Consider the following 14672-nt stretch of genomic DNA (forward strand, 5'->3'; position numbering starts at 1 on the left):
CGGGCGCGACACTGAGGGTTGCGATCCGTTGCCGGACACGAAAAAAGACAAAAAAAAAAAAAAGAAAAAGACTTTAACAAAACCTGCTTCCAGATATACTCACACAGCTAGGAAATATGTCTCCAGGGGGATGCTGATTTTGCTTTCCAGGCAGTTCTTTCATTTAGTGAGATACTGCATATCCCCCAGCTGAGAAAGCGTGCTTCCCTTCTTCGCCAGGTTCCCATCCCTGCCACCCCAGCCCTGGATCCCCTGAGGGTGCTGACGGACGACGCCGCCGTGGCCGCCTGGCAGAACGAGGGCCTCCCTGCGGACCGCATGTCTGTGGAGAATGCCACCATCCTCAGCAGCTGCGAGCGCTGGCCGCTGCTGGTGGACCCTCAGCTGCAAGGCGTCAAATGGATCAAAGCCAGACATGGCGAAGACCTCCGGGTCACCCAGATTGGTCAGAAAGGGTAAGCGGCTGAGCACGGAAGCTCCTGCTTTGGCTATTTGTGCAGGGGTGAGGGGGGGATGGTATATGCAGATGTTAAGCCCCAGTGGAGTGTTTCTACCCTTCTAGTATCTCCATGAGGTTCCTCCTGGCATTTTAGGAAACATGTCAATGAAAGATGCCTGGGTCCTACGTCTTTGCTTTTCTTTCTCATTGGAAACCAGGTGCTGCAGCCTTTCCACCCATTCAGGGGTCCTTTCTCCACCATCCCTGAGGCTCATCCTCCCATCTCTCCTTACACACCTCCTGCCACCCTTCACATCCCACTGTTGACAACTCTGTTTTACAAAGTCTTCCTCGCATTTAGCCAAAAGCTGCCTCGCTCAGCTCTCTTATACCCATTGTCCCTACCTGTCTCTGCCCTAGAGCCACACAGGTGAATCTAAACTCTCTTTCTCCTGAGCCTCCATCACACATTGCAGTGGGTCGTGTAGTGGCTGAGTTAGTTATGAAACCTTCGGAGCCCTGCCTACATGCCCTGTGGCTTTGTACACACATGAAGGGACAGTTGCTGCAGGAAGCCCGTGAATGGCACAGAGAAGGTCTTCCCGGCACCCACAGACTTCAGCAGCCTGGGCCTCAGCGTCTCTCACCCACTGCCTCGTTAGCCCCATTACAGCTTAGCTTTGCAGTTTCAGTATTTCTTCTGTGCCGTGAGGACACACGACGGGGACAGATGATGCAGTGGGGGAGAGGAAGAGATGCAGACATCATTCATTAGGTGCCAGTCTGCGTGTTGGGGCTTTATCCCAAATGCTTTCTTTAACCCACACAATCAGTAAGGTTACTGTGATTGGTTCCATTTCACATCTGTGCAAATTGAGGTTCACAGAAGTTAAGTAATTTCCCCAAGAGTACCCCATTTTAAAAGCAATGGACAGTTTACACTCATGTTCACAGCAGCACTGTCCACAGTAGCCAAGAGGTGGAAGCAACCAAGTGTCCATTGACAGAGGAATGGACCAACAAAACATGGTATACACATTCAGTGCAATCTTACTAAGTCTTAAAAGGAAGAAAATTCTGACACATGCTATGATGTGGATGGACCCTAAAGATGTCATGCAAGTGAAACGAGCCAGTGGCAAAAAGACAAATACTGTATGATTCCTGTCATATGAGGTCCCTGGGGTAGTCAAATGCACTGAGAAAGTAGAATGGTGGCTGCCAGGGGCTGGGGGATGGGAAATGGAGAATTAGCATTTAATGCGAACAGAGTTTCAGTTTTGCAAGGAAATGAGTTCTGTGGGTGGACGGTGGTGATGGCTGCACAGCAATGTGAGTGTACTTAATGCCACTGAACTGTGAGCTTAAAAATGGCTTATATGGTAAATTTTGTGTTTTTTACTACAGTTAAAAATACATTGATTAATTTTTTAAGCAATGGAGGTGATATTTGAACCCGGGTCATCCTCACCTAGAAACCTGAGATTTATCCACTCTAACATGTAGCCACCAAAGTGGCATTTGCTGCCCTCTTCTCATGTCCCAAGCATGCTTGCCCAGAGGTTCAGGTCACCCAGGGTTGTCAAAATCAAAACTGCAATATTAAAAATGATCATTAAACAGAGCAAATATTGAATACTAGAATGGATCCATCCTATGAGAAATGTATGCCAAGATATGACATGATACATTTTTATCTGCATCGTCAGTCACAGATAATCTAACCTTGGCCTTTTCCTCAAACTTTGAAATATTCCTCTCTAGCTACCTAATAAATGGATTTTGGATGGAAGAGTGTGTCCTTTTTGCTCATTGCTCTGTCCCTAGTACCTAAAACACTGCCTGGCACATCATAGGCCCTCAATAAATATTTGTTCAACTAATTCTCTGTTCATGTCTATTGGCTGCCCTTCTATTGGGTGGTTTTCTAGATCTGCTGTTTACTATTTGAATATAAGTATTGCATTATCTATAATATGTATGGTCTTCTTTTGTCATATGATTGAAATCCAGTTACTTTAAATATATGTTAAGGTACTATATGAGGTACAGACTAATTTCTAAATGGTTACCTGCTGTTCAATACCATCTATTAGATTTTCTGTTCTTTCCTCAATTAATTAGAGGTGCTATTTTACTATACATTAAACTATTTTCTTAAGTAGGGTCTTCATTTTTTTCTATTTATCTACTACCGTACCATCCTTTAACTATTTAGTTCTATATTTAGTAACATTTATTGTGGTATTTCTCATTACAAAAGTAATATATCATCATTGTAAAAAAAAATGTGAAGGGAAAGGATTTGCACAAAAAACAAAGAAATAAAAACATAATTCACCATTCAAAAACACCACTAACTTTTTGGTATACAATGTTCTTTTTTTTTTTGTCTTTTATCTTTTTCCGTGTCCGGCAACGGATTGCAACCCTCAGTGTTGCCCCCGTACCGGACCGGGGACCGTGGGATCCGAACCCTCGGGCGGGAGCGCCACCGCGCTTCCCGAGCGGCGCACTTATCCAGTGCGCCACCGGGCCGGCCCGGTATACAATGTTCTTTAAGACTTCTTTTTACACATCTGTATTTTAAAGTTACATAAAAAAAATTTAGTACTAAATAATATGAGTTTCTCTTCTTCTTCACTATTGTTTTTTTTTCTTTATCATCTTTCTCATTATATCCTTTTAGATTAACTTAAGGTCTTTGGTCAAGTTCTGTAAAGTTTCATTGTTATTTTTTGTTTGAATTGGAATGACATCAAACCTATAAATTGATTTAGGGAAAATCAACCTATTAATATGTCTATTAACCTCTCCATAGCAATGAAAAGTTAAAAGTAACCTAGATCTTTGTTGATTGGTAAATAAATTAAGGTGTATCAATGTGGTATAATACTCATTCATTAAAAATTATTATGGAAGAACATTTAATGACATGGGGGAATGTTTACAATGCATTTTATGTACAAAAACTATGTTATAAAACAAAGGTGCCATATGAATCCAGTAATATAAAAACTGTATTTGAAAATATATCCAAATACACACAGTAAATACCAAAACTTTCATGAAGGACAGATGGAGAGATTAGGGTTAATTTTTATATTCTTTTTAATATTTTATAATTTCCCCCATTTCTAAAAACTGTATATTATTACATAAATATAACTTTAGAGAAAAATGCGACCACTGAGGACATTCCACACAGCTGTGCCTCCAAGTTTACCATGGTGCTTTAGAGGACATGGTTGTCTTGTTAAATTGACTCTGAATTCACACCTTGCCACAGGCTCACACTGCCCAACTTGCCCCTCCAGCTACCTTCAAACCATCGAGCATGCCCTGGAAGCCGGAGATGTGGTGCTGATTGAAAACCTAGAGGAGTCCATTGATCCTGTTCTAGGACCCCTGCTTGGGAGAGAAGTCATTAAAAAAGGACGGTAAGACCCAGCTCTGTTGCTGACCCTTTGTGAGGAGCTGGTTCACAGCCCCGGCTAGAGCTGTGGAGAGGTCTGCTCTTCCCAGAATTTCCTCTCCTCAGCACATCCCAAGCAGCTCCCTGCAGCATGCACACCTTTCTTTCTTCTAGCTATGAGGCTGCCCTCACCTCCTAGAGAAAGTTTCCTGGAATAACTTTGCTTTCATCAGTCAGCCTCTCCTCAGCACATCCCAAGCAGCTCCCTGCAGCATGCACACCTTTCTTTCTTCTAGCTATTAGGCTGCCCTCACCTCCTAGAGAAAGTTTCCTGGAATAACTTTGCTTTCATCAGTCAGTGTCCTCATGGACTTCCTTCTAAATGGCCCCATGCACAACTTTGGAGGAACTTTAGAAGGAAAGTGACCAAAAAGCAGACTGACTTTTCAGCATGGGCATTTTATCCAAGCCAGACATTTGAGTTCTGAGAACTCGGCTCCTTGTCAATTTGATGCGCCTCTGCTGCTTTGGGTACTGGTGCATGATCAGAACGTAGCAAGTGTATGTAAGAGGACCAGGAGGGGCAGAGAGGAAAAGAGGAAGGAGCGGGCAGTCGGTACCTGCGCTGGGGAGTGGTAATTATCACGAACTGCTGCTTGACTCAGGAGACTCACCTACTGCCCAGGTTTGAAGTTGCCTTTACATGTCTCTAGATTGTGCTCATTTACTTGTTTAATCATGTTCACTGACAGAAGTCATTCCCCTGTCGGCCATGAGATAAAGTAAGCCCCATTGCTAACCCGTAAAGCACCTTTGTGAAAACTACAAGGTGTCCCTTCCTCCAAGCACTTTACTGCCATCTGCTGGAAATTTTTCATAATATACTAATCTACATTGACTACGATGGGAATGGCTCTCCCTAGAGTTCCCCAGTGCAAAATCCAACATGGTGGCTAATGGGAGAAAAATCTATCCTCCTCCACACCTGTCCCCTACCATAGGACAAAGGAGGATCCTAGAGCTCACACTAGACATGCTTAGGAAGAATCTATCTGAATATGGAAATATTGTTTGCTATGGTTGTGGAAAAAAAAATAAATCTAGAATTCTGTCCCTGACCAAATCTCTCAGGAAGGCACCCCATCGTTTCATGAGGCTTTGTGTTCTAGGTTCATTAAAATTGGAGACAAAGAGTGTGAATACAATCCCAAGTTCCGGCTCATCCTTCACACCAAGCTGGCCAATCCTCACTACCAGCCAGAGCTGCAGGCTCAGGCCACCCTGATCAACTTCACTGTGACCAGGGACAGCCTGGAGGACCAACTACTGGCTGCTGTGGTCAGCATGGAGAGGCCTGACCTGGAGCAGCTGAAGGTGCGTGGGGTGTTCACTGAGGAGAGGAGGAGGAAAATGCTCTGCCATTAATCCTGAAGTGCACCCCACTGGCGAGGGAGGATGGTGTGTTTTTCCCAGAGCTGAGTATGGTGGTCTCTGCAGACTTGGAAGAGCACCATCCTCAGCTAGCTGCCTGGGAACAGAACATTAAGAAAGGGAGGATAGGGTGAGCTGAAGAACAGACACAGAAGACAGCTGGGAGAATGGACACTCCTGTGGCCAAGAGCTGCCTGGCACAGGGCTATGAAATCAGGGCTTCCGATCACACATGACCACATGCCTACAACCAAAACTAAATGGAATGAAATTCTGCAAGGGTAATAGAAATGGGTTCAACCATACTAGGGTTCTGACTTTGTCAGCACACGCTGCCATAACAAAATGCTATAAATGTAGACGCTCAGAGCAGACTATTCTCGGGTTAGGCCTAAACAAACAAATGTCTGTGGGGTCAGAGTCTCTTCCCCTAGAGATAGTAAATGGGAGGCAAATAGAATGAAATTCTGCAAGGGTAATAGAAATGGGTTCAACTGTATTAGGGTTCTGTCTTTGTCAGCACACGCTGCCATAACAAAATACTATAAACTGGGTGGCTTGTACAACCACCCAGACATTTATTTTCTCACAGTTCTGGAGTCTGGAGGTCAGATCAGGGTGCCAGTGTGGTTGGTTTCTGGTGAGGCCTCTCTCCCTGGTTTGCTGACAGCCACTTTCTCACTGTGTCTTCTCATGACCTCTTCTTTGTGCATGCGTGGAGAGACAGGGAGAAAGCTCTCTGGCATCTCTTCTTGTAAGTGCACTAATCCCATCGTACCAGAGCTCCACCCTTATGACCTCACTTAACATTAAAGACCCAATCTCCAAGACAGTCACATGGGAAGTTAGGATTTCAACATATGAATTTCGGGTGAACACAGTTTAGTCCATAGCAGACAGCATGCTTTTTTTCCCTCTCTTTAAAATGATTAGATTATATATTACAAGCCCAAAATTACAGTGCATGTGAGATTGAGTTCAGTGCTCCCTGGACTCTGCTTCCTTCAATCATTCATTTATTAAACAGATATCTGTAAAGCACCAACTCTATAACAGGCAATGTTATAGATATGGGGGATTCAGCAGTAAACAAGGAAAGCCATGTCCTTGCTTTCATGGAGCTTACAGTCTAGTGGAGGAACACAGACAATAAGCATGTAAACAAATACATAATGTCACTTCAGGTAGTGATAAGAATTTTGAAGAAAATAAAACAAGGTGATATTAGAAAGCCAGGGGGTTCACTTAAACTATGATAGTCAGAGAAAAGATTCTACAAGGAGTTGGCATTTGAGCTAATTCCTAAATAATTTGAAAGTCTTAATTCCCCATGTGGCTGTATTGGAGATTGGACTAAGGTTAAATGAGGTCATAAGGGTGGAGCTCTGGTATGATGGGATTAGTGCCCTTACAAGAAGAGATGCCAGAGAGCTTTCTCCCTGTCTCTCCACGCATGCACAAAGAAGAGGTCATGAGAAGACACAGTGAGAAAGTGGCTGTCAGCAAACCAGGGAGAGAGGCCTCACCAGAAACCAACCACACTGGCACCCTGATCTGACCTCCAGACTCCAGAACTGTGAGAAAATAAATGTCTGGGTGGTTGTACAAGCCACCCAGTTTATAGTATTTTGTTATGGCAGCGTGTGCTGACAAAGACAGAACCCTAATACAGTTGAACCCATTTCTATTACCCTTGCAGAATTTCATTCTATTTGCCTCCCATTTACTATCTCTAGGGGAAGAGACTCTGACCCCACAGACATTTGTTTGTTTAGGCCTAACCCGAGAATAGTCTGCTCTGAGCGTCTACCCCTGACTCCTTCTTTTTTTTTTTTTTTTTTTTTGTCCTTTTTGAGACCAGCCACACTGCGCTCAGCCAGTGAGCGCTGTGAGCGAACCGGTCATCCCTATATAGGATCCAAACCCACAGTGGGAGCGCTGCTGCGCTCCCAGCGCCACACTCTCCCGAGTGCGCCACGGGCTCGGCCCCCCTGACTCCTTCTTACTTGATATTTGCAGTCAGAGCTCACAAAGCAGCAGAATGGATTCAAAATCACCCTGAAAACATTAGAAGACAACCTGCTTTCTCGCCTCTCTTCAGCATCTGGGAACTTCCTAGAAGAAACGGCCTTGGTGGAAAACCTCGAGATCACCAAGCAGACTGCCACAGAAGTCGAGAAAAAGGTGAAACTGCCCTGGCTAGTCCAGGAAGGCAGCCTAGGCAGGGGTCCTCCAACAGTCTTCTCTCCTCTTAGTCCTTGAGTCTGACTTTTAGAAACAAGTCAGAGTAACAGATAGCTTTTCCATCTTCACAAGTTTCTTCTAGAAAGTTCAGCTAGGCAGAATTCCTGGAATGACTACCTCGCATCCTGTATTTTGGAGTTCCCACCTTATGGAAAATGCTTTTGACATCTTAACTCCACAAACGCTTGATGAGCACTCCAGTCTGTGCATGGCCTCTTTTCTGTGCGGGGAATGGTAGCTCAAATTTGATACCTCAGATGGCTTCTGGGATTGCCCTGAAGCTACAGAATCCCATTGATGTGCGAGTTGACTGCTTCAGGCATGACTGTACCCTGACTAAGAAAACCCACTGGACTGCAAAAATCTCACAAGTCTGATTTTAATAAGAAAACTTCAATGACTTCCTGGGAAATACAGCTCTCAAAAACTGTGTCATCCTGGGAAACAATTATAGTATCTAGCTTCCTTCCTTTATTTCACAGCATTTGGAAGGCTTTTATTCCCCCTGGCAGGGGACTAAAGACATGGCTTGATGGGAAGGGGCCCAACCCCTCACTTCGCCCTTTCCCTGCAGACTTGCGGAACCTACATGTGCCCTTTGCATTCTCAGTCCTGCTCCTGGATCAAAAGAGCAGTTAAGATATTGATTCTGAGCAGGACATAGCATATCAGTAACAGTGTCCAGGAACAATACACCTTCAAAGGAATATACTTATTGCCAGATTATTGGGATTTCTCCAAATAGGAAAGACTTTGTTCCAGGCAGGGACAAGTCAGGAAGATTGAAAAGTAATGACGGACAGGGCAGATAAACCAGGCCAGACCCACTCTGAGATAACAGACAACTCAGCTTGGAGTGATGAGACTGGAAAAAGGAAGGTCCAACCTAGCATTGGCTCAGCGGCTGCTGTGTGGCCACCAGCTTTTACCGCCAGTTCTCTCTGACCGCCACATCTCTAGATGGGACATGAGAGTTTGTAAAGCAATTATGGTGGATGTTCCACTGCCCTGGGCAGGAGAGACAGGGGGACGGAACCCAACCCACACAGAGGGAGGAGGTCAGAGGATGGAATCAACCACATTGGTCTCTTCCTGCGCCCTCAGTCCTTCTCCCTATTCCTTTCCTCTAAAGCCAATGAACGTTTGTTGAGCACCTGCTGTGTGCCAAGTGCTGTATGGAGCCTTTATGCTTATTTTGTTGTTCTTTTTCTTTGGTTCTTTCTCTTTCTCATTCATTTGTTTAATGAATATTTATTTGGAGGCTGCTATATTCTAAGTTTTATGACAAAAGTCAGGGATACAACAAGGAACTTGCTGGAATCCCAGGCTTCTAGGACTTGCCCTCTGAGGGAGAGAGATGAGTAAACAGGAGTTAGAAAACAGAGATTAGGGCTGAGGTAGAGGAAGCACAGCGAGCTGTGCAGAAACGGAGGATAATTCAACCCACATTGGGGGAGAGGGAGGGGATGTCTTCCTCTAGTGTAGCTGGAACATAGAGGGGTGGGGGCTGGAAGTGGTCGCTGGAGATGAGGCATGGCAGGTAGCCTGAGTTTCTGTTGCAAAGGGCTTTGTGAGTCATGCTAAGAAGACTGGGCTTTATTCTGATGGAAGTTGGAGATCATTAAAAAGTTTTCAGTTTTTTCCTTTTTAGACAGGATAGTCACATGAGATCTGTGCTTTAAAAAGATCACTTCAGGGGCCGGCCCGGTGGCGCACTGCTACAGTGCGCCGCTTGGGAAGCGCGGTGGCGCTCCCGCCGAGGGTTCGGATCCCACATACAGACCGGCTGCTCACTGGCTGAGCGAGGTGCGGGGGCAACACCGAGGGTTGCGATCCGTTGCCGGTCACGAAAAAAGACAAAAAAAAAAAAGATCACTTCAGCTACAGTCTGTAGGAGAGATTGGGAATACAGGAGGCAGAGAAAATAATAAGAGGTGCGGCAATTCAGGTGAGAGGTAATGGTGTCCTGAATTAAGGTAGTGGCTTTGGTGGCAGAAAGAAGTGAGCAAATTCAAGGCTGTTAAAGAAGAATTGAATGGCTGGATGGTTAGCTCAGTTGGTGAGAGGACAGCCTTGTAACACCCCGTATCAGCCAGCTGCAAAAAAAAAAAAAAAAAAAAAACCATTGAAAAATTTGCTAATTAATTGGATATGATTATAGATGGATAAAGGAGTAGTTATGAAGAGTCTCGGTTTCCTGGAATAAATATCTGGGTAGGTTTTGATGCCGATCCTTGATGGAAGTGAGTAATAGTAGATTTGGGAGTAGAAGAAAGGGCGGTTTCAGTTTGTGTTGTATTGAGTTTGGAACGCCTTTGAGCCATTCACACGAGAATGTCCCCTAAGTTTGGGGGTATATGGTCTTGACCAACAATAGGGTACTGAGAGTCATCAGCAAGTAGTTGATTATTGAATCATTAGGGGTGGGTGACATCACCTAGGAGATGTCTATGCAATGATAAGACTGAGAGGAGAGCACTGAGGACTACTAACACATTTTAAAAGAAGTACGGAAGATGCATAACATGGAGTAGAGGAGACATGAGAGGAAAAGCAGGAATATAAGTTATTATGAAAGAAAGCATTTCAAAGAGAAGGGATGTCAGCATCACTGGATGATGCTGAGAACTCAAATAAAGGATGGCTGAGATGTGTCCATTGAATTTTGCAGAAAGGAGCTATCAATGATCTTGATGAGGTAGTGGAGGCAGAAGCCAGACTGCATTAGAATGAGAATTGAGAAAGAGGAAGTGAGTATAGATGGCTCTTCAAAGAAGCCAAACCATGAAATGGTAGAGAGAAAGGAGGACATAGGATCCTTGGAGGCTTTTTACTCTGAGATGAGACATGAGCATGCTAAGATCCTAGCTGGGGATGGGAAGATGCATGGATTGTAAAAGAAAAGAAGCAGCTGAGGAGAAGATCTGAATTTACAGAAATGAAAGGAAATGGTTAATTCAGCAGGATGCATAAGAAAGTTAGGGGAGACTTAATTCAGGTCACAGATGAAAAGCTTATATTTAGAAAAATGGAGAGGCCCTATCCAATGTGATAGGGGATAAGGAGCACACTTGAGTCTCGAAATGGGACATGGGTCCATGTGGGCAACTGGAGTAGAGGAACAGATAATTAATGGAATGTAGGGGGAGGCAGAAATTAAAGTAGCTCCTTCCCAATGATCTCTAAATAATCTGTGAACAGATGAACCACATTTATCTGCTGAGAGTGAGGGAATGGTTGTGAGGGAGGGGACTTGGGAAAGTAGCGATAGTGTACAATAGTTATTGTGGAAAATGGAATGAAAGTTGACCAGAGTCATGGACATTAATGAACAGCAAGCATTAAGGACTCAGGTGAGGTTGAAGACTATGAATCTGTGATAACAACAACTCAACCAGGGCTGGCTGGTTAGCTGTGTTGGTTAGAGCTCAGCCTTATAATAGCAAGGTTATGGGTTTGGTCCCCTTTCTGGCCATCTTCCAAAAAAACAAAAAAGCAATTATGTGATTTTTATTCAGTTCCACCCCTTCTAAGAATCTTTTTCTTCCAACTACTGAATTTAACCAATTTACGTTTATTAACATTATTGATACAGTAGAATTTCTTTCTACTATCTTAACCAAACTTTTTATTTTTTCTTCTTCCTTGATTTTCCTTATCTCCCTTCTTTTATCCTTTACTGACATTTAAGCTATTCATTCTATTTTATTTTATCAATTAACCTTGTTTCATTTATATATGAAAAAATCTATTTCATTTTCTATATGTGAGTTAAAAATATATATACTTGTACATGTGTGTATACATATACACATATATACTTCACAAAACCTGAAATTAAGCAATGTATCTAGCCTCTTCCAAAACAATGTAAGGACTTTAGAGTTCTCTAACTCTGATTATTCCCTTCCATGTCCTGTTATTGTTTTATGATATATTTTACGGCTCTGTTGTTGGTATTGAGAATATGCTTGCATTCTAACTGCTCTTCCTTTTTAGGTATCTCACCTTTTCTTTCTGGTTGCTTTTAATATTTTCTCTTTATCTTTAATATTCTGAAATTTTACTATGTAGTGAGAATTTATCTTTTATTTATCATACTCAAAAGCGATATGTTTCTTCAAAGTAAAGGCTCTGGCCTTTTGTAAATCTTGGAAAATTCTTAAATGCTGTTGCTTCAAATATTGCCTCTTTCTCATTCTCTCTATTCTCTACTTATTTCTGTTAGATGTATTTTAAATCTGTTCATTATATCTGCCAAGTTTCATAATCTCTTTTATGCATTTTCCACCTGTTTCTATCTGAGCTGTTCTCATAACAATTTTCTCTTATTTCTCTTCTAGTTCGCTTATCCTCTTTTCAACTTTAGTTTACTATTTAACTACTTACTATTTAACTAGGAAGAGTACACTTTCTTCACTTAAATAGCTGTATTCTTATTTTTAGAAGTTCTAGTTAGTTCTTTTTCAGATACGCTAGTTCTTTCTTATTATGTCCTTGTTTTATGATTTCTTTTATATCTACTGCTCTTAAACATACTTAGTTAAGGGTGAGTTTTAGGTCACTCAGTAACCTTTAGTTCTTGGTGTGCTAATTCTTTTGGGGTTTGGGGGGGTTGTTTTTGTTTTGTTTTGTTTTTAGAAGGAGTCCTCTAACTGTCCCTTTTGATAATACTTCCTCCTGTAGTTTATAATTGTTTATTGTGAGAATATCTTCAATAAAGATAGTTGCTTTTTCCTTTCAGAATCTCACAAGTTGTCAATAGTTTTACTCTGTTTTGGAAAATAAGGGCAGAGCACATTGAGGATTGCATTTAGTAGCATGTTCTTACAGAAATCCCTCTTCCTGATGCTTACGTTTCCTTTCCTATGTTTACTTGTGATAAGAATTTTCTGAAAATGAAATATTCCATGGAAAGAGATTTTCTTTGTGAACTTATATATTAACCATTTTATAAACATTAAGAAAAAAGAAAATTATACTATGCTTCTTCCCCTGGATTTCCACTGCTTGGCATTCCAGTTCATTTTCAAGTAACATATTTTTTGCATTTCCACAAAATTTTTCTCATTAGAGATGGAGCCTAGAGGCTGGCATGGCCCACACTTCCCAACAGGAAGAGCTGACGCCCTCACCTTCTGAAAGACTAGAAGCGTATCATCTTCTGCATTCAAGCTCTGTTAAGGAATATCACAGTAGCAATTCAACCCTCTACCCACTATCCCTATCCCAACTTGGTCCACCCCAAACACAGATACACATCTGCTCACACAGAGAGGTCAAGTTGGTTCTCAGGAAGCCCTGGTTGGTTTGAACAATGGACTGCTATTTATTTTTCCAACAGGTCCAGGAGGCCAAGGTGACTGAAGCACAAATCAACGAGGCCCGAGAGCACTATAGGCCAGCAGCTGCCCGAGCCTCTCTGCTCTACTTCATCATGAACGACCTCAGCAAGATTCACCCCATGTACCAGTTTTCTCTCAAGGTGACTCACACCTGGAGTTTTCTACATAATCGTAATAATGTGGTATAACATTGCCAATGTAATTCTCCATGAGAGCTTATCCATATGCTTCATTAGCTATGGCAGGTCTTTAAGATAAAGCCAGGAGAGCAGCTACGTTGCCTTCAGATCTATATCACAGTCTTTATCACTTTAATTGGGCCTTACATGACTAATTGGTAACTGTGTTACTCAGGATTCTCCAGAGAGACAGAAGCAATGAGATATGCATATAGATACATGAGAGGGGATTTATTAGGGGTATTGGATCACATGATTATCAAGACTGAGATGTCCCAAGATAGGCCATCTGCAAACTGGAGACTCTGGGATGTCAGTAGCATGGCTCAGTCCAGGTTGGAAACCCTCAGAACCAAGGAAGCTGATGATGTAATTCTCAGTTTGAGGCCAAAGACCTGAGAACCTGAGAGTCCTGCTAATGTAAGTCTTGGAATCCAGAGGCTGGGGAGCCTGAAGTTCTGATGTTCATGGACAGGAAGGTAGAGTGTATCCCAGCTCTCGCAGACTGAGAGGTAAATTTGCCTTTTCTTCTGTTTTTGTTTTCTCCAGGCCCCCAGCAGATTGGATGGTGGCCACCCCACATTGAGGGTGGATCTTTACCACCTAGCCCACTCAGGCTTGTATGCTAATCTCCTGTGGAAACACCCTCACAGTCACACCCAAAAATGATGATTTACAAGGTTTCTAGGTATTCCTTAACCTAGTCAAGATCACACCTAAAGTTAACCATTACAGTAACTTTGGCTGGAACAGAAGGATAGGAGTAGGAATTAGGATTAACCCTACAAGTCTCAGCCTCATTCACTCAGTAAGCACATTTGATATGCTTACCGAATGTGTGGAAGAGGATACCAAAGAAATATGAGAAGTAATCTTTGTCCCCAAAGAGCCATCAAATGTAATAGAGATGATCAAATGTGCATATCATTTGTTTTGATTAAAGACCAAAGCAGGCAATAATAATAGACCAATTTTAAATTTCTTTTCATATTACCCTAATATCCTCAACGCTACTGCTTTATGCTTGTTGAAATATTCCTAAAACTAAAGATGTTAACAAATTGTAAGTGCTGACTACACTTATCTTACTCATGAAAAAATAAAGACCTATAAATTTTAAGTACATCTCTGAAAGTACATCTTTCTCCCCTAGGGCATTCACCAAAAGACCGCTATTGAAGAAGCATCAGGAGGTGGTGAAGCATTTCTGAACAATTTCTTTGGTTGGACCCAACACACAGAGAAGACTACATACACTTGCAAAGAGATAGGAGAGGGAGAGAGAACGTGTGCATATAGACGCACAAAGACTTCACACACACATACATACGATACATCCACACACACACACACAAATGTATAACGTACATATATGGAGCCCACACCTCAGTCCTGTGAAGTATTTCCAGCTGAACAACCATTTGGAGGACAAGGTGTGGGGATGGTGAGGAGCTGCTGAGAAATCAGAGGCCCTTCAGTAGCTGGGGCTCATTTAACTAGCAATGTCATTTCTCCATTTCCCAAACCCTTGCCTTTAACTCAGAGTGTCTACAAATTGGATGAACTGCATTTATACGTGTGTGTGTGTATTTTTTTTTTTTTTTTTTTTTTTTGTTTTT

General features: G+C 42.5%; 1 protein-coding gene across 1 annotated transcript in view; it reads left to right on the forward strand.

The window, feature by feature from the left end:
- The window catches only part of LOC103607583 (dynein heavy chain 9, axonemal-like), a gene marked incomplete at both ends in the record, with an annotated part of 88996 nt that overhangs the window by 13813 nt on the left and 60511 nt on the right, over positions 1–14672 (forward strand). Inside the window, 5 exons of the mRNA XM_008592073.1 lie at positions 220–455; positions 3757–3879; positions 5024–5228; positions 7305–7469; positions 12874–13014. Coding sequence (XP_008590295.1) covers positions 220–455; positions 3757–3879; positions 5024–5228; positions 7305–7469; positions 12874–13014 — 870 coding nt within the window. The remainder of the gene's footprint in view (positions 1–219; positions 456–3756; positions 3880–5023; positions 5229–7304; positions 7470–12873; positions 13015–14672) is intronic.

Source organism: Galeopterus variegatus, unplaced genomic scaffold, assembly GCF_000696425.1.
Source record: "Galeopterus variegatus unplaced genomic scaffold, G_variegatus-3.0.2 Scaffold7560, whole genome shotgun sequence".
Classification (NCBI taxonomy): Eukaryota; Metazoa; Chordata; class Mammalia; order Dermoptera; family Cynocephalidae; genus Galeopterus; species Galeopterus variegatus.